Source organism: Eulemur rufifrons, chromosome 3, assembly GCF_041146395.1.
Source record: "Eulemur rufifrons isolate Redbay chromosome 3, OSU_ERuf_1, whole genome shotgun sequence".
In the NCBI taxonomy this organism is placed as follows: domain Eukaryota; kingdom Metazoa; phylum Chordata; class Mammalia; order Primates; family Lemuridae; genus Eulemur; species Eulemur rufifrons.
The window spans coordinates 87,700,072-87,725,057 of NC_090985.1; the positions used below are offsets into that span (position 1 = coordinate 87,700,072).

General features: G+C 42.1%; 1 protein-coding gene across 4 annotated transcripts in view; it reads right to left on the reverse strand.

Moving 5' to 3' along the window:
- Positions 1-270: 270 nt before the first annotated feature.
- The window catches only part of TRIM55 (tripartite motif containing 55), a 43,327-nt gene continuing 18,611 nt past the window's right edge, over positions 271-24,986 (reverse strand). The window contains exons 5-11 of one of the 4 annotated variants that reach the window (XM_069466442.1): positions 22,907-23,140; positions 22,548-22,570; positions 22,323-22,447; positions 20,804-21,057; positions 19,127-19,414; positions 17,757-17,844; positions 271-1,297 (exon numbers count right to left, since the gene is read on the reverse strand). In XM_069466442.1, the coding sequence (XP_069322543.1) occupies positions 1,287-1,297; positions 17,757-17,844; positions 19,127-19,414; positions 20,804-21,057; positions 22,323-22,447; positions 22,548-22,570; positions 22,907-23,140 (1,023 nt within the window). In that variant the 3' untranslated portion in view covers positions 271-1,286. The remainder of the gene's footprint in view (positions 1,298-17,756; positions 17,845-19,126; positions 19,415-20,803; positions 21,058-22,322; positions 22,448-22,547; positions 22,571-22,906; positions 23,141-24,986) is intronic. The other 3 variants (XM_069466441.1, XM_069466443.1, XM_069466444.1) reach the window with 3 other exon arrangements.

Below are 24,986 nucleotides of genomic sequence, written 5' to 3' on the forward strand. Positions count from 1 at the left end.
TACACAAATACCCTGCACATTTATGTCTATGCCAACCCTAATCACTTTGAGCAGCATGAACAATCTTCATTCACTTCTAAAACTGAACAGCACATCTAATTAGTTTTACAATGCATTTGCCTTTGGTAGTTTAGTTATGGTTTTAAAAAATTCAATTAAATGTTTAACACTTCAAAATTAATTTTGCTTCTTCCTCTGGGACCCTTGAAATACACATAACTAATAATTAATGAGATAATATGAAACACTGAATAAATCATAAGACTAAGTTTTTAAAAACAGCATTTATTTAAGAGTTCATAAAGAGTAAAGTTACACTTGTGTTCTGAAGGAGGCATTATGGTGAGACAAATTAAGCATGATTTAAATATATATATATTTTTTAATGTGTGATGTGTGTGTACATATATTTAAATACAAGCAGTTTTTCTATAATTTACCAGATTGGTGCCACAGTAGATACATGAGAAAGTAGACAGCTCCTGTTGAAAGGCCTTTTGTGATTAAAGTGCCTAATATTATCTAAAACTAAGACTAGAAAAGTGTCACAAGAGATGTCCTAGACCTTCAGCCTCTGGACTATGAAAGTGTCACCAGATTCAAAGGACATTTCAGGATATACCATCCCATGACATCTATTATGAAAAAGAGGAAAACTCCGTGAAACATTTCATAGCTTTGGTCAATGATTTACCTTTTGTCCATACATTGATAAATCAGTCACTTCTGAATTGACACTGAATTTCACTGACCACCGGCATTGTCAAAGAGGAAAGTAAATAAGGGCCATTATGATATAATAACAAAAAGCCAGTGCCTATTAGGACAAGAGTGTAGTGCCCACTTTTTTCAACACTTGCCACATTTTATGACACACACATGTACCACACCTACACATCCTTAATAAAGTTTCTCACACAATAAAAGATTTGCATAAGCTCAAGTTTCTTTTTTCCAGTGTTTTCTGCAACTATTTTCCCAAAGTACACTTCTTCCTTAATGTGTTAGAGAAGTCATCTGGAATTAAAGTTGTAGGTTTTGTTTTGTTTCATTTGGCTGAAATCCTGTTCAGCGGTCCCTTTCATTATCTGCATCATATTAACTTCACCTAGGTTCCCTGCCGCCTGTGTGCATCTCAGCCTGGCAGACACAGGAGCAGCAGTTGGAATGAACATCATTCATTTAGGGAGTTCAACCAGGAAAAGGAAAAGACGTGGCGAGCTGGCTCAGAATCAGATCCATTCCCACTCCCTGAAGCTGCAGCCTGTCCCTGGAGGGGAGGGGCTTCATAGCCAGTCTGCAACAGAAGAAAATGTGAATCAGAGAAAGCAGCAGCTAGTCCTTTTTAGATGGGCCCAATCGCTCTTTTACTAAAGAGAAAAGATAATAATAATAATAGTTATTATTATTATATGGGACATAATTATTATTAGGGCTGGGAAGCAAGCTCAGGTTACCTTGGCTACGGCCAAGAGCCATGAAAGTAATTCACACTCATGATGCACGAAGGGACAACAGTAATGCATGCAGTGGAGGAAAGTCCTTGGGGAAAAGAATCCAGTCTACTTTTTTTTCTTACGTCCACTTGTACATGAAAGTCTCATTGAAACTAATGGGAATTTGGGCTTAGAAAAGCTTGCAGAATAAAAACAAATTCCTAATTTAACTGACATTGCTTTACCACATAACATTGCAGGGCCTATAAAATAATCCCTCCACTGCTAAAGTAAGAAGTTTCTAATATATATACACATTATACTAAGTACATACATACATACATATACCTGTACTTAGTATAAGTTTTGCAAAACTGCAGGCTTAGTTTTGGGCAAACCACAAAGGAATTTTTTTCTCTATGTAATAAAATCTAATAACAACATCTATATCAAATCAAATCTAATATCAATTATTTCTAAAGAGATAACTATCTTTTATAAATACCTGACAGGCACAGGTTGTGATTCTGAATTAACGATTAACCTAATCTGAATAATAAGTAATATTTATTCATGTTGTTTTGGGTTTCAAAACTAACAACTTAATGAAACGAGGGACACTCATAAAAAGAAGTCTTGCTGAAATACAGTTCAATTTTATAAACTCTAACTCTTCACATTTAAAGACACCATGACAAACACAGTTCTTCCCAGGAGAACGATGGATAAACGAGCAAACACATTCTGAGGCTGTTACTGGTAAAACAATCCCACCAGATTAGAATGCTACTGATTTGAAAGCAATGAGGGAGCCACATGCATTCAGCTCAGCAGCCCTGGGTGATTTTATGAAGCTGCTATATGAATGGACAATATCTGGCACAGACAAAGCAGAACTTTGTTAAGTATGTTGTTTTATTGCCACTCAAAATAGCTTTGAGAGAAAATGAATTCTTGGCTTGCACCTTACTGGATGTTACCCACAACATATGATTGGGGATGATGGGTCAAGTGTAATAAAATGAACCCAAGTTCTTATAGCTTTGGGATCATACCTCACACTGCCACATTGCTCTCTGCCAGAAAGTTAAGAAGGGCTATGAAGCACACTAGCCACAGTGGAATAAAACTGAAGTACACAGTATTCTATGAAGAAATAGTTGAGGCATCAAGTGAAATTGGGCTTTTTGAAAAAAGACGTTACTAGATTTTACTGGTGATGGGTTAGATACTTCAATGTCCTTGAAACTGAAGTGGAATTAAACATCATCCTGATAGAATCCCATGCCTATTTGTACAGGTCAAACTCTTCCTTTCCCCACCATACACACCTTACTCTCACTAATCCTAAAAAAAAAAAAAAAAAAAAAAAAAATCCCACAAACACACACAAAAAGCAAGTGACCTGGGCATATCACGGATATTTTTCTAACCATGCAATACGAGTGAAGACTGAATTCTGCCTGCAGGAACAGACTGTCAGGGTCCATTTTATATCCTCTCTCTCTCTCTTTTTTTTAAGGCAATTCCTAATCTAGAGGAAAATCCCATGACAGCTGTTCTCAAATATCTAAAGGGTGCAACAAGTGGGGTAAGACATTTTCTGCAGAAGAATATCATCTTTGGAAAACTGGTGGTGGCCAGTAAGCTACTGGGACTGCTTTTGGAATGTGTGTAAATGTTTGTGCTTTTCTGTAGTAGGGGTTAAAATCTATTTTCCATTTAAAATGTTTTAGTTGTTAATGCCCTATAGCCTTCAAAATTTGAGATTAAACAGTTTGGGTTTGCTTCTCCTACACCCCCATGCTTCCAGGCAGTTATTAGGTTTTCCTCCAAACGATATGGACTGATGATATCTTCCAGAGAAGAAAAGCCAGTACCAGAGCGGGGCGAGAGTAGAGATTATCTTAAGTATCTTTAGATGATCGCATCACCTCCTTGGTCTTGTTTATATAAACTAAGGACCCGCCAACCACCATCTCAGCAGGGAAGTTCTGTGCAAAGAGGCTTAGTCTAGTTTTGAATCCCGGACCAACCACTGACTAGCTGTGTGACTTGGACAAGTTACTTAACCACTCTGAGCCTTAATTTTCTCTTTTTTAAAATAGAAATGAGAGCCTACTTCACAAGGTTGGTGTAAGGACTGAATAAATGAAGTACCACACATAAAGCACTTTACACATTCCTCACTTAATTAGGTCCTTCCTTCCTTCTTTCTTTCCTTCCTTCCTTCCTTCCTTCCTTCCTTCCCTCCTTTTCCCCCTCTCTCCCACTCTCTCCCCTTCTCCCCCTTCTTCCTTACAGCAGTGAAAAGGCTCCTCTGCCATTTGGAATCACCTGGGGACTGTTTATGGCGAACTATATACAACAGCACTGACCCCTAGTAAGGCAATACAATCGCATTTGCATTCTCATCATTACAGAATTGGACATCATTTAAATGATTTAATCCCTTCAGTGTGTTGCAATCATGGACAGCGATGACATGGTTGAGTGGATCTTCAAGAGGCCCAACTTTATATATGGCTACCTCATAAAGGAAGGAGTTAAAGATCTAGAGACCTCCTTTCTGTAAGCACAGCCCATCAAATCAAAAGCAGCCATTTTTCTACAGCATTCCCCAAATGGAACTGTATATATGTGTCCCTTCGAACAGTAATAGTTTTCTAAATGCTGGCTCTCCTTCATCACAGGAAGTGCTATTTCTTGGGAATACTGATGTCCCATGAAGCAGAACAGAAGACAGACAGTTACAAGCACTGATCTCCTCTACCTGCCTTTGAGCTTGTCTTGCATTCCAGTTTAGTCTGATAATGTATAAAAAGGATTGCTAGCACCATGTTACAGTCACCTGTTAACAATGAATATACATTGTAAGAAATGCATCATTACGTGACGTCATTGTGCAAACACCATGCAGTGTACTCACACAGACCTAGATGGTACAGCCTACTGCACACCTAGGCTACATGGGACAGCCTATTGCTCCTAGGCTACAAACCTGTGCACACTGTACTCAATAGTGGAGGCAACTGTAATACAATAGTAAGTATTTCTGTATCTAAACATAGAAAAGGTACTGTAAAAATATAGTATAAAAGATACAGAATGGTACACCTGTATAGGCAGCTCCATTATAATCTTATGGGACCGTCATTGTACTTGCACTTCATTGTTGACCAAAATGTGGTTATGCAGCACATGACTATATTTCTAAATTTTACACATTTTCCTCAGGTGATCAAACAAACAAACATACAACCATCATTCAACACTGTGCTCTAGCACTATGAGGCTACAGATGATATGACAAATATGACTTCTAGTCATAAAAGGAAACTGGGAAATTGAATAGAGAGGTGGCATTTTCTCGCCACCTCAACTGTCAGATGCGATTCAGCCGAGATCCACAGAAGACCAGCAGAAGGGGGTGATGTGTTTTTGCTCAGAGGAAAAACTATTGTTCTTACATGAGCCTGACCGGGAGTTCTGGGTATTCATGAACCAGACTCACTCAAGAACACAAAATCTTTTATTTTCCTTTGATTTTCTTTTCTGTTACTATCAAATGTCCTTTAAGAGGAAAAAATTAATGTCAGATTATGGCACTAGGGTATTGCTTCACTACACAGAAGAGAGGTGAGGTGAGGCACTTCCACCCAGAGCTGCATGATGTGCAGACATCCTCCTCGACAAGTTACATCATCCAGAACCATTTCTTGTTGGTGGGGATTAAGGAGTATCTATTCTGCCAGGGCCTTGTGGCCACCTGTCACTGTGCACAGGGCAGTTCCAGGTTACAGACAGTGTTTGCTTGACCTGAATTATGCATATGCACGGTATTTTGAAAAAACATGAAAACATTAAAAATCTAGAAGCAAGGATGTGGTAAAATTGGAACCCTTGTGCACTGCTGGTGGGAATGTAAAATGGCAGATGCTATAGAAAATAGTATAGAGGTTCCTCAAAAAATTAAACAAAGTTACCATATGATCCAGCAATTCCAGTTCTGAGTATATACTCAAAAGAATTAAAAACAGGAACTCATGCAGGTATTTGCACATCCGTGTTCACAGCAACAGTATTCACAACAGCCAAGAGGTAGAAGCAACCCAAGTGTCCATCCATGGAGAAACAGATAAACAAAATATGGTATGTACACACAATGTAATACTTTTCAGCCTTGAAAAGGAAGGAAATTCTGACACGTGCTACACAACATGAATGAAACTTGAGGACCTTATGCAAGTGAAATAAGCCGGACACAAAAGGGCAAATATTGTATGATTCCACTTACATGAGGTACCCAGAGTAGTCAAATTCATAGAAACAGAAAGTAGGATGATGGTTACCAGGGGCTGGATGGAGAGGGAAATGGGGAGTTTTTGTTTAATGGGTATAGATTTTCAGTTTTACAAGATGAAAAAGTTCTGTAGATTGGTTACACAACCACGTGAATAGACTTAAGGCTACTGAACTGCCCACTTGGGAATGGTTAAGATAGTAAATTTTATGCTCTGTTTTTTTTACAATTTTTTTTGAAAAAACTCAGGGGATATCACATTAAAATCTAGACTTACAGGTTCTCTGGACAAAGCAGACATTTAGCAGCCCAGAACTTGCTCAGAGAGCTGAGCTGCGCTGTGAGGTGGACGGGGCTGCTCCCTGCCGCTCCTGCACTGCTGGAACCAGCCGGTTCTCGCTGCGCCTGTACAGCTGCTACGCTCAGAGCACAGTTCAGAGAAAAGCAAGCCGTGTCCTGTATGTATGCTTCCATCAACATCTTTCTGCTACCGGCCTGGACTGCCTTTTCATTCATGTTACCTCCTTGTCCTCTAAAGGCAAGCAAGTTTGTTGCTCTTAACAGCAGGTGATTTTTTTAATATGAAAGTGTCAACAGAAAGTAAAATGCTCAACGGAGGCTTGATTTTTATGCTAAAGGCGATGAATAATCATAATAATAAAAAAGCCAAAATTTGTCTCATGGCAAGATTCTTGACAAGGAAAGCATGAAACTGCCTTCCAAGTTCATTTGCGGGCAGATGAGTCCTGGGCACCTCGCATGGGGGTATAACCAGGGGCATACTGGCGTGGGGTTAATACCAGTAGCCCCCTTTACCTAAATCTGTCTTGCCCCACATGAGGCACTGAACGAAATGACATTCACGCTGATGCAAGTCTGGGTAGCCACAGTTAGGACGGGCATTATATTTTAGCTGGGCCAAAGTAGAAGAACGAGCTTATTTTCCTCAGTGACCAGTGCCCTCACACTGCCCCCAAGCTGCCCAGGGCCTCCATGGTGTGCCAGCGTCAGCCTTTTCCCAAATGACTACTCTCTACACCACGCATGACTCAGCTCCCGTTAAATCTACCTGTCTTATGTTCCATTCTCTCAGGTTCAGCCAAGTGACAGTTATCAGTCTGATAAACTGCACTGCAACTAAGACATTGATGGATGACGATGGCTCAGTGTCTACCCTGCCACACAACATTTTACCTAGGGATGCCCATGCCTTCTGAGGGGTGACTGATGCCAGGCCATTGGGGACATATTGGGAGCAGTGAGGGAACTTGTGTCCAGACCCCCACATTTGGGCTGCCACCTCCTCAATCTCTGAGTGCTGCAGTGAATGCCAATCAGAAATTCATCCCAAAAGAGGATCTGTCTGGTTACCACTGTAGACTAAATGCCAATCTTTCTAGGTCAATTCAAAAGAAGCCTTGCCCACCTATATTGAACTCCATTTGCCTTAAAGGAACGTGGATAGGAAGGGCAAGGCCAGACTTGAGACCGATGAATGGGCAATGACCCAGGATCTATTCACCCTGCACCTGCTGGGCTGGATCAGAGACTCAGAGGCAGGCCCAGGGACAGGTGTGCGTAGGAATGCCGAGATCATGTTTGGAATGCTTACTCAGAAAGACCAAACCCGAGCGCTGGCCTGCTCCCCCGCCTAGCATTCCTGAAGCTCAGGCTGTTGGATGCCTCAGCGTTACAGATTCCTAACCGGAAGAGCGAGTACAGCCAAGAATCCGGGCCAGTTGCTCACCAAGAAGAAACTGAGGCATCGTCTGTGGCTCACCGCCAAGGGTCTGAGCCCTGGAAACTCTGCTAGGCAGCTCCGCCTTCATGGCCTTTCTGTCACAGGAATGTAGACGTTTCTGCTCAGGACAGAGCAATCAGGATATGTTAGGAGAGAGGCCAGAGCTGTGAATATGGCGCACACACTCCGTGAATGCTACAGGAAGCAGAAAATGGGAACCCCCATAAAGAGCTCTGGAAGGAAACACTCACTGCGAAGCACTTTTCCTTGGGAGGATTCACAGCCTTACACACTGCACGAATGATGGGATGGGAGAAGGAACTGATTTGGGGGCTCTGTTGCTATCAGCTGCCTCCTTCTTGCTGAGGGAAGATCAGAAACCAGAGTAATTTCCAGAGACCCGTGAAATAAAAAGAAGTTAAATTCACTCACTTTTTCTTAACCCAGAGGAGGATGGAGTGGTGTGTTCTGTTTGGTGTGTTTCAAGCACAGCGTCCAGGAATTGAGGGGCCAGAGTGGTGGGGAGCAGGTGATGGATGTCAAAGCCTTAAAGCCGGTCTTCCCAGCTGTGGCTCTGACCGTTGTGTGTCCTGTCCTGTCAGGGGTGTGTGTGTGTGTGTGTGTGTGTGTCTGTGTGTCCTCACTCTTTCTGAAAAGAGAACTGAATTACAAAGAATCGGATCATTAATTCTTCACAGACAGGGGCTTCTTTGCCCTGTGTTAGCCAAACAGGCCAAACAGATTGTCCTCAAGTCCTATGAGCACTCGATAGTGTTCTTACACCCAACTGACAGATGAGAAAACTCACACCCAAAACTTTGAGGCTCTTGCTCACAGTGAGGATCAAGTGCTGGCTGAGGGTTAACAGGGACCGCAGATCCAAAGGGAAAAGGGGGTAGCTGGTGCTGCTGAGCATGTAAGACTGGGGGAGAGGGCCAACCCTGCATTGGGAGGCAGGAGAGGCGGGTTGCTCTGCGGCATGGGATACAGCTAAAGGATTGGGTGGCTCTCCCTTGCCACAGACAGCCACTTCCCTGCCAGCAGTGGAGGCCTGGAAATGACCTCCCTGTGCTGTGCGGGGCTGTGCTGATCTGTCACGAGTGGTCAAAGGAGAGGACGCCTTGGCCACACTGATTTTTGTTTCAGTTCCAATGACCCAGATGAAGTAGGGCCTCACTCCCTTTTCTTAGATGCTGGCGTGGATTCTATTCTACCGCACACGACACTCCGTGGAGGAGGACAAGAGATCAGAAAGCAACAAGCTCTAGCTACTCTGTGATCTCTAGCAAGTCACGCATCCTCTAGGACTCTCATTTTCCTCCACTATAACATGGGGAAGTTTGACAGTTCCCACGGGAGAGGGCTGTTGTGGGGTTTAAATGGGAACATTTCTATGAAAGACTCTGTAGATGAGAAAGCGTTTAGATGCTCTTTAGACTCTTTAGACGCATGCACACAATGGTGCATTAACCCTTCACTTCGTGGGCTGCAGCGGGGGAAAAGGTGTGTCATGGAAATCACTGAGATACACAAATAAAGACAGAAAAAATCCACAGGATGTACAACACTAACAGGGGTCTTAGGTTAAATCAGAATAATAAACAATTTAAAAACACAGGAAGCGAAGCTCAACTAGCTGTGTCATAACAACTCCCCCAGAGAGCTCTCTCCGCGCCCGTGGTCCCGGAATCGCAGAGCTGTAGGCACAGGTTGCCAGGGGAAATGAATTCATTATACTGCTCACAATTTACATCATCTTTCCCTCTTTCGGATGGATACACCCATTTTAGCTTCCTATTAAAGTGACATTTACTCAGGATGCTACTTGAACCTGAGAAATATAGTCTACAGTTTTAGTATTGATTTTTTTTTCTTTTTTTGTGTATGTGTCCTTCTAGTAACGCCTCCAAACTGACAGTTACTAGGATGTCACTTTCCCAGAAAGGGAACAAAGAAGCCTAGAAAATTAAAACTGCAGTTGTAGGCTACAAAGGAAAAGGCATTAATAGTGTTAACATAGTGGTCTCCTTAAAACTTAATTGTTAAGAAAAACCTTACTCCTTTCTACAGTTTTTTCCCTGGGTCAAAATGCCTGCATTTCACTATCATAACTTCTTATAATTTCCAGGACAATGTTTTGCAGTAAATGTAGGCCAGTCCTGAGCACTGATCAGTTTTCTCTCTATTTTTATCAAGTTGAAATTCCAGCACAGTCAGGGTACGCCTGGCACATCAACGATCTGTGAGCTCGAATCTCCTAATTCATAAAACACAGAGCAATCACTCTCAGGAGGGATTTCTGTTTGAAAATAATTTGACACCCTGAAACCCTCAATTAAATTTAGAGAACAAAGTTAAATTTTCAGTCATTTCAGTTTGCTTTGGAAAATTAAATGGATCATTTCAAAGAACACGGGACCTATAGTCACACTCATGGGAAATCATGTTCTTGGTCTCCTGTTTTATTTTTTTTTAAATGCTCTATAATACCTTGTGAAATTAATCGTGCTCAGAAAAGCAGCTTCCTGGCCCTCTAGCCTCCCGCGCCCCTCACCTCTCAGTCTCTAGGAGCTGCTGGAGTGGATGTTTGTGCTTGAAATCAGAATGAACGGTTTGGTCTCAAAGGTCATTTGCATAAAAATGATTTTATCTTTTTGTCTGTTACACCTGGTGGAGATACAGCGCTCTGCACTGGCTGCTTCTCCTTGGAACTTTGGCCCATTGTTCATCCTGGCTTAGGAAAATCAGAATATTTTCATGAGGACTGAATCTTGGGTGAGGAGAAACTTGAGGGCTCAGGTCTAGGGACACAAGGGTGGGTTTTCTGAGAGCCTAGGAAATGAACCCTGGGCTTCAAGAGGGAAAAGACTCTTTGCTAGCCCCCCTACCTTGCTCCTCATCTGTCTTTTTAACCACTTAAACCATAGCTCTCTCTGTCCCTCCCTCTCTTTCGTCCTCTTTCCCTCCTTTCATTTTTCCTTTCCTCCTCCCTCCTCAATCTTTTTTTTTTTTTTTTAAATGAAATGTGTTTTATTTTCCTCTGGGGGCACCTTTATAATCTCACAGGACAATACTCCGTAGAGCCTGGGCTGGGGACTAAGATGGCCATGGGCTGGTTTTTCTGGGTGACACTTGCCCCACGGCATCTGTCTATGATCAGCCACTGGCCTTAACCTCCACACAGCCCCTCTGCTGTTTTAGAGTGCAGAGCCCTAAGGTGTGAGTGACCCATGTTGTTCCTGAGGCTCTGTCTCTGAGCTAATGATGTGTCAGAAAGAAAGAATCTGGGGACACGGGACGAGGAAGGGACCCTCTGCACCTTCTTGTTGACACTTGGGCTGGGGACCATTGGACCTTCTCGGCCAAGAGGACAAGCCTGGTGCTGGAAGCCACTGGCCTGTGACAGGAAGCCCCTGCAGTTCTATGGAAACTGGTTTAGCAAGGACAAGGGATGAACTAGGACATAGGTATGTCATGAAATGTCGGAGGTATTAGCTCATAAAGCAATTGGTACAAAACTAAAAACAGGGTCCCACAGAACAGTGACGACTAATTGCCAGATTGTGAAGTTCACTTCGCCATTTAAAAGTATCGAGAACCTCAACTGTCCTGGCCCTGGTTGTCTTTGGTGGAGTGTGGCTGAGGGAGGAAGGGAGACAGGCTTCTTGGGTTCAAGCTGTGAAATCTTTCTCATGGCCTGCCATTCGGAATGACACCTTCAGGACTGTCAGCACAGCTCTCCTCCAGGTACCCCTCCTTGCTCCTATCTTTTTAAAAGTACCTTGAAAGAGAGTGTATGGGAATGAGGGCCCTCTCTGCACCCATTCAGCATGCAGACACACAAAGGGAGAGGCAGATAAGAAGTTTTGTTTCTAAATACCACTTAACTTGCGGTCAGTTCTTCAAGAAAATAAACAATGCTAAATGTGAATGCACCTAAACAGAGTTTCAAAATACATGAGGCAAAAACTGACAGAACTGCAAGGAGAAATAGACAAATGCACAATTATAATCAAAGATCTCAAAACTCCTTTTTCAGCAATTGATAAAACAGGTAAAGAGAAAATCAGTACAGTATAGTAAACTTGAACAACACTATCAATCAACAGACTTAATTGATTTTTATAGAATACTCCACTCAACAACAGAAATACTTGTGTTTTCAAGTACACAAAGAATAGTCACCAAAGTAGATCATATTATGGACCATAAAACAATCTTAATAAACTTAAAAGGACTGGAAACATACAAAGTATATTCTCTCTCCACAACAGAATTAAATTGGAAGTCAAATAGAAAGATATCTGGAAAATCTCCAAATATCTGAAAATTAAATGCCACTCATCTAAATAACTCATGGATCAAAGAAGAAACCACAAGATAAATTAGAAAATATTTTGAATTAAATAAGAATATCAAACATATCAAAACTTGTGGGATGCAGCTAAAGCTGTGATTATAAGAAAATTTATAGCATTAAATGTATACATTAGAAAGCAAGAAAGATCTCAAATCAATGTTCCAAACTTTCAACCCCAGACACCAGAAAAAAAAGAGAAAATTAAGCCCCAAGTAAGCATAAGGAAGAAAATAATAAAGAGAAGAAATGAATGAAATAGAAAAACTGAAAAAAAAATTGAGAAAACAAATAAAGCCAAAATCTGGTTCTTTGAAAAGATCTGTAAAACTAATAAATAATCAAAATAATCTTGAAACCAGATCAAAGTTGGAGACTTATATTACCGTATTTGGAGACTTCTCTGAAGCTACAATAATCAAAACAGTGTGGTATTGGCAGAGGGACAAACATACAAATCAATGGTATAAAATACAGAGTCCAGAAATAGACGCACACATATATGGTCACCTGAATTTCTACAAAGTTATCAAGGTAATTCACTGAGGAAAAGGATAATCTTTTTAACAAATAGTGCTGGAACAAATGGTTATCTTGTAAAAAACAAAAAAGCAATAAAAAACCCCAAATTTTAATTCTTACCTCACATATACAAAAATTAACAAAATGATCTTAGATCTAATTTAAAAGCTAACGCTATAAAAATTCTAGAAAAAACAAGACAGAAAATCTGTGTGATTTTGAGTCAAGCAAGGATTTCTTAAATAGGACACCAAAGCAAAAACCATAAAAGAAAAAATGATGAATTGAACTACATCAAAACTAAAAATGTTTGCTCTTCAAAATACACTAAAAAAATGAAAAGAAAAGCCACAGACTGGGAGAAAATATTTGCAAAAAAAAAAAAATCCATCTGATAAGGAAGTTTTATTTAGAATACATAGCTTCTCTCTAAGAAGACAGACAACCCAATAAAAAGTGGGCAAAAGATGTGAACAGGTACTTACTTCACCAAAGAAAGTATAAAAATGGGCAATTAAGCACAACAAATAGTGCTAAATGTTAGTCCCCAGAAAACTGCAAATTAAAACTGTAAGGAAATATCATATATAACGATCCCTCCAGAATGGGTGAAATGTAAAAGACTCACAATACCATGAACTGGCTAGGATGTTGAGTAGCTAGAACTCTCTTATATTGCTGGTAGAAACACAAAATTGAATAGCCAGCATGGAAAACAGTTTCTTACAAATTTACTGTAAACTTACCATAAAATGCAGCATTTCATGCCTACACATTTACACGGGAGAAATGAAAATATATATTCACACAAAGACTTACATGTGAATGTTCATAGCAGCTCTATTTATAACAGCCAAAGCTGCTAACATCACAAACATCCATCAAGTGGTGAATAGATAAATTGTGACGTACCCACACAAAAAATAGAATGGAGATGCTGATACATGCAACAAAATGAATGAATCTCAAAAGCGCTATGTTAATTGAAAAAAGCCAGTGGCAAAAGTCTACATACTGGATGTTTTTATTTCTATGACCTTTGAGACTACGTGACAAGCAAATACATCAGTGGTTGCCAGAGGCTGGATGCAGGGAAGGGATTAACTGTAAAGGCACGTGAGGGAACATTTGGGGATGATGGAAACATTCTAGATCTTAATTGTGGTGGTAGCTGTACAATGCTACGCATCTGTCAAAACTCACCAAACTATGCACTTAAAATGGGTAAATTCAAGTGTTATACCTCGATTTAAAAAAATCACATGTCTATCATTTCTTCACCCATCTACTATTCTGTGACTGCCTCTAATGTCTATACTCTATTTTAGCTCTACTGGGCAATGAGGTCTATAAGTGCCTTTATGTGCAATTTTCATGGATTTTATGGACCATCATGGACTTTATGGAGTTTATGAATGTAAAGGAGGTAAGAGCAACTGCGTAAACATTCAGCTAAATGAGCGCTGAGGGAGAGATTTGGAAAACAGTTTGGGAAATGGAGATTTAAGTAAGAGCTTCAAGATAAGAAATATATTTTGAGAAATGCAATGGACTATTTCACTGAGAATCTATGTAATTATTGTCACTCATCACGACTTATGTCAGGCCTAAGTCCATAACCCTCCCAGTGAAAACATCCTGAAACAAATTATCAAATTCTTAGTACTCGGTTCTTCACTGCCTGATGTTGTGTAAATCCTTGAATCTGTTCATTGAGTAGTCCCTTTATTTTCCTAGTGAGAAAACTGAGGCTCAAAGAAATTGAGTGTCCTGAGTCAGATGCAGAAGCAGCTCCAGGACTAGGACCAAAGTCCTTTCTCCTAATTTCACTGATCTCTCTACTGCCTTGAGCCTTGGCAGAATTTTTACCCAATTTGTTTGTCTATTTTCAGGCTTGAAGAATGGGATGTGAAAAATGGGTATTCTATTCTTGAAATAACAAATAACTATGATGTAGTAAAGCTTTTAGGGTCTCTTACCATTACAGCTTCATGCCCTGGTGAAATACACAAGCTGTGGTTCTTTGTAGAGGCAGAAATTGCAGAGATTTCAATGCCAAGGTCTCCATCTCCAAAGCAATTGTCTCTTGCTGGTGTGTGTGTTGTGCATGTGTGTGCATGTGTGTGTGTGTGTGTGTGCGCGTGTGTGAGTGCATGTGATGTGGTGGGGGGATCCTCTGACCTTGAGGCAGCTGGAGTGTCCAGCTCAAGTGTCATCCAGAGCAGCTGCTGAGTTAATCCACCAAACAGGGAGCCACTTCTCTGGAAACCCCTGTTCCTCGCACAGCTCCCATGAAATGGTTTGGGCAAATTCTTCCACATGAGGCCACTAAGCTGCACTGGGAAGGGAGGAAGGGAACCAGGCGGGGGTTTTCATTGCTGCTGCTCTCACCTCTGTAAAAATTTAATTGCCACACGTACTCCCGGTAAAATGCCCAACTGTCCACGGGGAGTGGGTGAGGGTGGGAGCGGTCCCTGTGTTAACACTCAGGTGTCATTGGCATGGAAGTGCCATGGCAAGGGGAGGGGCAGTGGATGGAGGCACATGGGACCAGACAGGGCCACACAAGGCATGCCCAAGGGACAAAGCCCCCAGAAACTGCTTTCCAAGGGCAGCCAACCTGTCTCTCAGCGTCCTTCTTCCCACTACTATTGCCTTGTTTTCTAAGGTTGACTAGGGCATGGTGGAAGTTTTTCAAAATAAATTTTTAAACTAACTCATGGAGTAGATCAAATATTATTTCTGCCAAACTCTCTTTGCATTGACTGAGCATACAGCAGGCACAGCCCAGTTGGGTGGAAACTTAGAGGGCAATTCTACAGCTAAAGACCATGCAGGTAGGGGGGCTCTGCACAGTTTCCTGGGGGAACAGGGTGTGGAAGGGCTCCAAGTGCATCCGCAGAAGGATGGATGGGAATCAGGGCCTTTTATGAGATTCAAATTCCCAATAGGGCCGAACGCAAACCTTGTTGAAAAATGATGTTTTCTTAGAGAATGCGAGTGGGGAAGGCAACAATGCTCCTCTGATCTAACAAAAAGTAGAAGTCCCGCCATCACGAGTGGAGAGAGATGACATCTGGTTTTTGCCATGACTAGTATTTTTTTTTCTTTTTGCCTATGTGCTTGTGTGAAAAGAAAAGGCACATGATAAAAGTGGAGATTGTCTGGCATCAGAAATCACAGGCAGCAAAACCAAGGGCAGGTTTCACTGTGTAAAAGGATATGAGTAAAGCACCTAGAAATAGAGCATTTGCCTTGTTAAAAGGTTTGCAGTTCAGCTGATCGGGACTGAAGTGAGTTTACAGATCAGATAAGCCTGAGATGCTGCCGAGTTTCTAAGGCAACCTCACTCTCTGACAAGGGACCATCTAGCTAAGAGAGGTTAAGACCAGTGAATCAAGGTCTCTTACCAACACAGAGAAATCATAAATGTTTGAGATAATGGATATGCTAATTACTCAGCTTTGTTCCCTATACATTATAGGTATTGAAACATCACTATATACCCCATGAATATGTACAATTATTTAGTGTCAATTTAAAAAATAAGATTTGAAACAAAGAACTCTCGTAACACATCATAAATGTTCAAGGTGAGACTAATGATGAAATGTGAAATTCCAAAAAGCTAAGCTTGCACTGGAAAAATATTAATCTGACAAATTGGGTTCTGGGTGGTAGAGGTGAATCGGGCCTGCAAAAAGTTCACAGAGGCCAGGAATTTGCTAGATGGTAAGGTTGCTATCCACCTGTGCATTATCCCATCTCAGGGATCAAAGAGTGATACTCTATCATGAACAGGTTTCTTCTCTATGTGAAAGGCCCTTTCTCAAGCACTGAGAACTACGCAAGTAAGGTTCTTTGCAATCCTGAATGTCAATCCCCCCCAACACACACACCCCGCCCTCCTCATCCTCATCTCACCAGACAGGCGTGTGAATGTCAGCATACATGACATGGACTCGTGGATGGCAGCCATGAAGCGTGGCACTCCCCCTGCAGCCTCAGAGAAGCATTTCGAGGATATATACATGTGGTGACAAAGCCCCAAGCCCGAATTCTCAGAATGTAAACGGAACCCTTCAGACAATTATTCAGATCCACAATTAGGTCCTGGTTCCAATAAAGCATGGAGTTTTCTCTCTCCCCATCTGCCCCACCTAGTGCATGGCTGGTACTTCCTGCCACTGCTCTTCCCCACGAATAATGCTGGGAAGAGTTGGGCAGATGAGCAGGCTATAAGGACGCTCAGGATAGTCTAGGGCGCACAGGTTTCCAGCTGATTATTAGGCATTGGGGGCAGGTCCTACTCACAAACAGTTACAGACACAGCAGGGACCCATGGACACCCCACCGCCATTGCCAAGCTGACGGCTAATGAGGCAGAAGGGAAGTCTATGATGGGAGCTTCTGGAAGAGTCAGTGTCAACCCAGGGAAAAGCCAGTGAGCCACAAATAGCTGAGGCCTTTTGGCATCATTGACCCTGAACTGCTTCTGGGCTGCAGGTACAAGGAGCCGGGTCTTGGGCCCAGCAGGGTCATTTACTCAAAAATACATGAGGTTTGGATCTTTGAATATTAATTAAACTGATAACCTTCAAAAGGCTAATAAAAGAGTAAGAGGTCAGTCCTAGAGCAAACCTCATAGCAGTAATAAAGCAAAGACTTGACGGTGAGAAAGGTGACTCAAAAATACTAATAATGTGCAGGGACTGTTTGATGACTTTATGGCTTTTCTTTGGTTCTAATTCACTATGGCTGGTGAGTGCACTCTGAGCTGCTGGCTCTGTCCATTCGGGGCTCCCCCGGCTGCAATCCTCCAGACATGGCTACACCTGGGGCAGCTTTCTCTCAGGGGCCTCCTCTCCCAGGAGAAACACTGTAGAGCCTGAGGGTTCACAGAGAAGCCACCTGCTCACCCCTGTAGGAACTGCCTGGGGCAGCATTCCAGACAGCAGTCACCGGGCCACCTCCTGGGCATGTGGTGTAAGCAGATGAAATGTTGCTGTGTCATCTATAGAAACTTGCACTTTTTTGAAGGAGCCCTTTCCTGCTACTCTCTCTGCCTGAAGAGCAGCCAGTCCTCACAGCATGGTGGACAACTGTTGAAACTGGCCTTCCCTAGTGACCATTCGGGAAGGTTCATTCCTACTGGATTACTGAATAATTGCCCACAGAGTCACTGTTCTGAGTCAGGGTTCCCTCCATGCAGGAATAGATAATGGAGCAATTCTCCTCAGTGCCTTGAGGTCGCCAGTATTATCTGCAAACACCGTTCTTTTTAGATGACTGGGCCTCAAGGTTTGGGGAGAAACTCATCTCTGGGCCTACAGAAAAGGAACATTACGGAAGAAACTACATGAGATGTTAGTCAAGGGAAAAGAAAATATTTCCTACCCATTAAAGTAAAAATCAAGCACTGAATCTGACTCCAGATGTAGTGAAGTATAAGAAAAGCCAAAAGTGCTAGGCAGATTGCTAACTCCTGTGAGAAAACAAGAAAAAAACTTCACCGATATTATCACAAAATAATTTTTTTCAGCATCATTTAGATGGACTCTTCATTTTGGTTTGGAGCCTGACTGCGAGCTCCTTGTGGAGTATGGCACTACTGTTTTCAGAAAACAGCTCCTCCGCACACGACTTCCACTAAACAGGAAAGAATTTTACAAACTTTCTAGACATAAAGTCTACTCCGTTTTTTTAACCTAAAAACCACCTCAAAAGGTTTCCTCACACCAAACATTTATTTTTGTCACTTTTCAGCTGTGAAAACAAATATCTGGCCCCAAAGCATGTTATTTTTAATTTCCCAAATATCATTTCAAGTGGAAATGGAGGTCCATTTGAACAGATAGAATCAAGATAATGAAGTCATTTTCCCATTTTTTGAAAAAATGTTGTTTGTTGTTTATAATCACCTGATGACCCAGGAGCAGGAGAGTGTTTTTTTTTGACAGCCTCTTGTCCGGGCAACACTCACACCCTCACACCCCACACAGCATTTAAGAATGCTCATGAGTGTAACTATGAACATTCTTCCTGGTGAAGAAATTGTAAAAGATTTCTACCGACTCTCAGAGACATGCAAACAGCTAACCAGGTGTTAGGGAGAACATGTGGACTTCAGACTCTCACTATATAAAGAAAACAAGGTATCAAGAGCCTCTTCAAAATCTCCATGGAGGAAAACCTGTGCTTTTCTGCTCCCAGGAGCACATGCTTAGGAAGCACGGGTTTAGTCGAGCAAGACCGTGTCTAGCCGTAGCCGGCACACTCCCAGAACCCACGAATCAGAGGTTATTTTCCAGAGCAGGCTTAAAACTCAATTCAGATGTGCTCCTTGGGGGTTGCTGGGAACGACACAGAAGCAGGTGATTAGTCTTTGGAAGCCCAAGGAGGACACAGGGAAGCTTGAGCAAGGGCAGGTGGCTGTCGCAAAGGAGGACCAGGGACACAGCCAGTCACTGCAGACCAAGCGGCGCTCCGCGGCATGCCTAGGGCCAGGCTCGCTCACGCCCCTCCCTGGGAAGCCAGGTGTGAAGTCACCACGCATGGGCAGAGTGAAGTCAAATTTGTTTTGGTCTGTGTTTTGTTTCATATAACACTTTAAAAATAAGCCAACATGGCTGGTGAGTTGTATCTGTATTTTTCCCATGGCGGTGGTTTCTCTCTGTCCTTTGAAAGCCCTATTTTTTGCTGAGGCCTATTCTAGCGGGCCCCTGGGGCGTGGGAGAGCATTCAGACACAAGTTCATCAACACTAACCTTAGAAGTAGCTGCAGGTGCGCTAGTTTCCTTACCACTCACTGCTGCCCTCTCCCTGGTTGCAGCTCCTGCCACTGCTGCGTTCTGCACATTCGAGTCCTCAGAACGCGGAGGCCCTATTTGCCCCAGAACTTCGCTCCCTGGGGTGCAAGGTGGGTTGGTGGTGGCTTTCCGGGTTTGGCCTTTATACCAACTAGGGTAAAACAAGGGATCCGCAGTTTCCGCTGCTGCAGGGACTGGAGTTTCAGACTCTGTGGTCTGCTGAGAGCCACTGGGCACAACCTCCCCCTTAATTAGGACAGATAAATTCAAAAGTAAAAAAACAAAAAAAAAAAAAAAGAAGAAGAAGAAGAAGAAGAAAAGCAGTCGATTTTAGTTCCCTTCAGGTTTGAACACTGAGTTCTGTGTGCGGTGCCTGACTTAGTGGCTGTTTTAGTTCATCCCACCCTCCGAAGTGCTCAGGGTGCAAGACCAACACTAGCGGCCCTCTGTCTGGCGTTTGGACGTGCTGTGCTTGTCTTTCACTAGGTGGTAGCGTGGGTGGGCAGAAAGCAGACGTCTCAAGTGAAAGTTGCTTATAAAATATCAGATATGGGAGAAGGGTCAAACTATTGACCAGAATTAATTTGTTGGCATTATCTGTGGGCCCCCAAAATTAACCTCACTGATTATATCCAACCCTCATTTAGTAACTATACCTCTCTCGATTTCAACGTGATTGGTATACCCAGATTTTCAAGATTCTAGGAACTATAAATAACATTTTAGCCTGGTGTCCTGTGGAGACAGAGCATAGAAATACAATTCCACCTCTGAGTTCCCTTCTGGAGTTTTGGTTCTGCAGATGATTTCAATCTACTCTGAAAGCAGTTGCAAAACCAGGGTTTTTCTTTGCTGAGTCTGCATTGCCCACAAACTCACAGGTTGGGATCCTGTCTGTTGAGGTGTCATACATTTTAGCACGAAGGCTTGAAAACTGGGCAGTGACATCTTAAAAACACAAGGTCAGCCAATCTGGGATGAGCTGATTTCTTAAGATGTATTTTAAACAATTCTGTCAATATACAACCTTGTTGAATGGCCAATACATAGAAAACCAGGCTTCACTGCTTGCCCACTGAAGGAAAGACATACAAGCTGTATTTCAGGGTAAGCAGCAGGGACATAAACCAGTGTAGTTTCTCTACTTCCTCTATTATCTACAGAAAATTCAAAGTTCTGAAAGTGTAATAACTTCTATTTCTGACCCTATATCCTATATCATTTCTCATCTTACACCCTATATCTCTATTCACTAAGTAACAGAGAGCAGAGAATCCCCGTGATACAGGCTGTCTATGTTACTTACATAGACATGTTACATCAGTTAACATGTTACTTACATACACACACAGACACAAAATTTCCAGACAAAGATTACCTTAGATTTGAGGGTATTATTGATGGGAAAACTGTACTAAATTAGTCTTGCCAACCAGCTATAACAATGAACCTGTTGAATCACCTAGAGGACTTTTCTCCCTGACTTTGTGACTGTCCTGAAATCTTTTGTCTGCCACACACAAATGTCTGACATATATTATCTTTTTCTTAAGATAGACTCAAATACATTCTTTAGGCTGTTCATCAAGGAGACACGGCCACATGTCCTGCAGGAAGGGACTCATGAGTGGTTACCTTCATCACTGGGGCGTCCGCAGCAGGTGGCAGGGCTGGAGGTGGCTCTGGAGAGGAAACTGAAAGTGCCCCAGGGGCAGCCTGCGGCTCCAAGGACAGCTGAGCGGGCTCCAGAGCTTTTCCCAGACTTTCACCGTCTCCTGGAGCCTCTGTTTGAACATTTTCTACCTCTTCCACTTCTCCTACTTCTCCTTCCCCTTCCCCTTCTCCTTCTCCTTCTTCTTCTCCTTCTTCTTCTTCTTCCTCTTCATCCTCTGGTAAGGTAAGGAATCTTTTAAATCGTATAACTACCACTGCAGTCATGGAAACAGTTAATGCCCAGCTTAAGGTCGGGCTAGGGAAGTCCTTGCAAACAGACTCTGAACAATGGTCCCTGTGTGCCGTGAAGGGGCTTTGTGCTTCTAGTGAAACGTGGACAGGACGAGTGGGAAGGAACGTCCCCATCCTCCTTGCTCTCCTTCCCAGGACAAAGTCCTCACCCTCAAAGAGCACCGTCCATCTTACCCCCCTGCCCAAAGCTTGTTCACATTTTTATCATACTCTGCCACATCTACAAGTGCCTTGAGGGCTGCGATTGTCACTTGTTTATCTCTGTCAAACTAAATGGAGATGCAACTCTCTTCCCTATCTCAGAAAGCACACAAACCCTTGTCTCTTTTTCATTTCTTACTTCCTTCGTGCAGTGAAGACTGACCCTTGCCACAGTTAATGCCGCGACTCTTTTCCAAACCCACAGATCTTAATATTCTCTCAGGCAACATTAAGAATAGACAATATTAAGTAATAGTTTTTCAAAATCCACCCTGAAGATTTGCCCCTCTGAAACCAGTGGATGTTGGTGCAGCCTTTTGGCCTTATTTGTGGTGTAACCGAGGGGTGTAGTCACCTAGATGGGCTAGAATAAGTCAAGGTGATCAAAGTTTTGGTCAGCCCCAAGATTATTGTCCTCTTTTCAATTATTTCATCAGGATAAATTTCCAGGAGTGGGATTTCTGGGCCAAAGGGTAGGAATGCATTTATAGCTCATGGAGCACATCTGGTCACATAGACCCAGCTTTATTTACATGTTGTGACTTAGTCTAAGACTGTTACTATTCTTGTCCTCTAATGTTTGCTTAAGTTGATGGGCTCTAATATCTAGCCTAGATGTTGTCTATGTTTTATTTTTATCTCATCCTTAACCTTGCTCTTGACGACACCTCACATCACTGGGGCTAACAGTTTGTGTAAGGATGAAGTTGAGATATCATCATCACCACCAATTAAGTATTTGACTACTCAGAGTCAAATGCCCAATAATGGCATCAAAATAGGCTCTATAATATGCAAAGCAAATAAACACTGTCAACAAACTATATGATCCTGCAATGAAACAGAGCTTCACATTGGATCATGATTCTTGTAAAGTTGTCGACATTGATTCTGGACGCGATTCTGAATCCCCCTTCCCTCCCACCCAACCCCTCTGCAGCTCTCACACACCTGCAACTTTGACCAAGTGGTCAAAAGAATAACAAACCTCTGTAAAAATCAATTTCGCGTATTATTTTTTCTTCTCTATTGAGGTTGACTGTGAAGTGGTTCATGTTCTCATAGCCATGTTCTATTTTTTCCATCTGAAATGCCTTCGATGCTTCAGAGATTCTGCAACGAAGACAAGTTGCCACTTTGTCACTATTTAAAATTTGATAGCCTTGGGTAAAAGAGAAAATATGTGTTTTTCCACAAAATAAAAATTACTTACTTTTGTAACAGGGTTTTGGCATTCTGTGAAAGCAAAAGATAGGCTTACTTAAATTCTTTTCATCAAAGACAGTGGTGAGACAATTATTTCTTTTGCTGACTCTGAGAATCTCATAGCTTAGTTTCTAAATGCCATAAATAACTGCTGTTTTATATCTGAACCCTCTTATATTTCAGCAATGCCATAGATATATGTTTACTGAATTGTTTAAATAGATGGAGATAGAAGCGTAAAGGGGGTTCATATTTTTGTTGGCAAAATAGATAAAAAATGAAATGTACATAAAACAATGAAATGTGATAAATAATTTCCAGTACCTATCTTTTGGGTTGTTTCCCTGGTGCCAGAGAGAGACTCACCTGTAGAAACACTGCCATTTCTGGTTCATCCATGAACTGGATTCCTGACTCAACCAACTTTGTGACATTCTCCAAATGATCAGAATACTTTTTGATTAGAGCACGGACGTGTTCCAGTTTCTCCTCTTGGGTTCGTGTAATGACTTGGGTCATTTCATTCTTCCTCTGCTCCAGGATGCCGTACAGGTAATCAAACTTCTCGCAGAGCTCCTGCTTCTGCTGTCTGCAACATTCCTGTCAGTGGGGTTAGCTGATGTTAGAAAGTGTCCGAAAGGACGTCTGTTTGGAGAAATCACCCATACATTTTGGGAGAAAAGAACATTTACTTATGAAGGATATTTTTTTTTCTTTTCCCTTAAGATGTCACTTTAAGTATAGATATCTACTGTGTTGGTGCTTTGAAAAATCCCATTTTTAGCAAATTTGATACTTAGACAATCCAAAAATCAATCAAATTGGCTAAATGAATCAATGATTTTTCAATTTTCTATCTTCATAAATGGAGAATTTCATAGAAATTAGGATATATTTTCTTTTACATTATACCTGGAATATATAGGTTATAGGTTATATATTGCTTTGGAGAGTGTGTGTGTGTGAGGAAACACTGTGGTACCTTCTGGATTGTACCTCCAGTCTTTCTCTGCTCCACCTGTGCCAATACTGTCCTAGTTCCAGTCCTCCCATGTGAATTGTGTTGCTTCCCAAAGGCCTCTGAATCTGGGATTCCTCCTGTCCCTCCTAGCCAAGTTCACACAGCAACCAAATTAATTTTCTCGGAGTATAGTTCTAATCATGTTTTTTCTGTTATGACTCCCCCATGACACAAAGAATAACATTTAAACTTGACAACTGGCCTTCAAGGCCCTCCATGACCTGGTTCCAGCTTTCCTTCATAACAGTCCACCGTTCTCCACTGCATACCCTGTATTCCAGCAAAAATGAACCACTCACTCTCTTTGTTCATGCTGTCTCCTCTGTCTACAATGTTCTCCCCCAAGTCATAGTCACAAACTCTAAGCAATCTCAAAGTCATTGCTGGACTTCCACCTCTTCCATAAAGCTTCACTTGATTTTTATGGCTGAATATCATTTTTTAACTCTCTGAAATCCCATAACAGTTACCATTTATGGTATATACCTGTTTCTGCTAGATCCTTTATTTATTGAATACTTTCTAAAAAGGGGAAATACTGGATCTGGTTGTTTTTTTGTTTTCTCTTGAGACTGAGTCTCGTTCTGTCACCCTGGGTGGCAGTGGCATCATCACAGCTCGCTGCAACCTCAAACTGCTGGGCTCAAGCAATCCTCCTGCCTCAGCCTCCTGAGTAGCTGGGACTACAGGCATGCACCACAATACTCGTCTAATTTTTCTATTTTTAGTAGAGCCAGGGTCTCACTCTTGCTCAGACTGGTCTTGAACTCTCCTGAGCTTAAGCAATCCTCTCACCTCGGCCTCCCAGAGTGCTAGGATTACAGGCGTGAGCCACCGCACCTGGCCTGGATCTGGTTTTGCACTTGGGGAGAAAGGCTGTATTGGAAATCTGGCTTGCATGCTTGTGTTATGTGTCTGAAGCCTTACAGTACCATCCAGCTTCCTTTACTCTGAGACAAAGTTTAACTCATAATTAATTTTCCAGTTCACTATTCATTGGCCTTTTGGTATTTTAGGCTCCAATAAGTTTGGTATGTGTGTGTGCCAATCTCCTTGGACCTGGCCATCTCTGGATCCAGGACCTTTACAGCTGAGAGCAGGTTGTGAGCCATGACCACCCAACCTAGCTCTCTCACCTACTGGGGCTTCTTAGGAACACAGCTAATTTATCTCTGATCTCTCTGTGACCTTTATCACATGTTCTTTCATTTTGGTAGATATTGATCTCTTTGATGTCATGTATTGCTTTCTTCATTTATATGAGTTTCTTAAATACCTAAACTATAGTCTCCTTGAGGGCAGAATCTGGGTCTGCCTAGGAGACGTAGCACCTTGGATAGTAGATGTTCAATGAATATCCATTGAATCAATTTTTTAAAATTATGTTTCATTTCCCCCCAAGTCCTCTACTATTCTTAGAGTAAG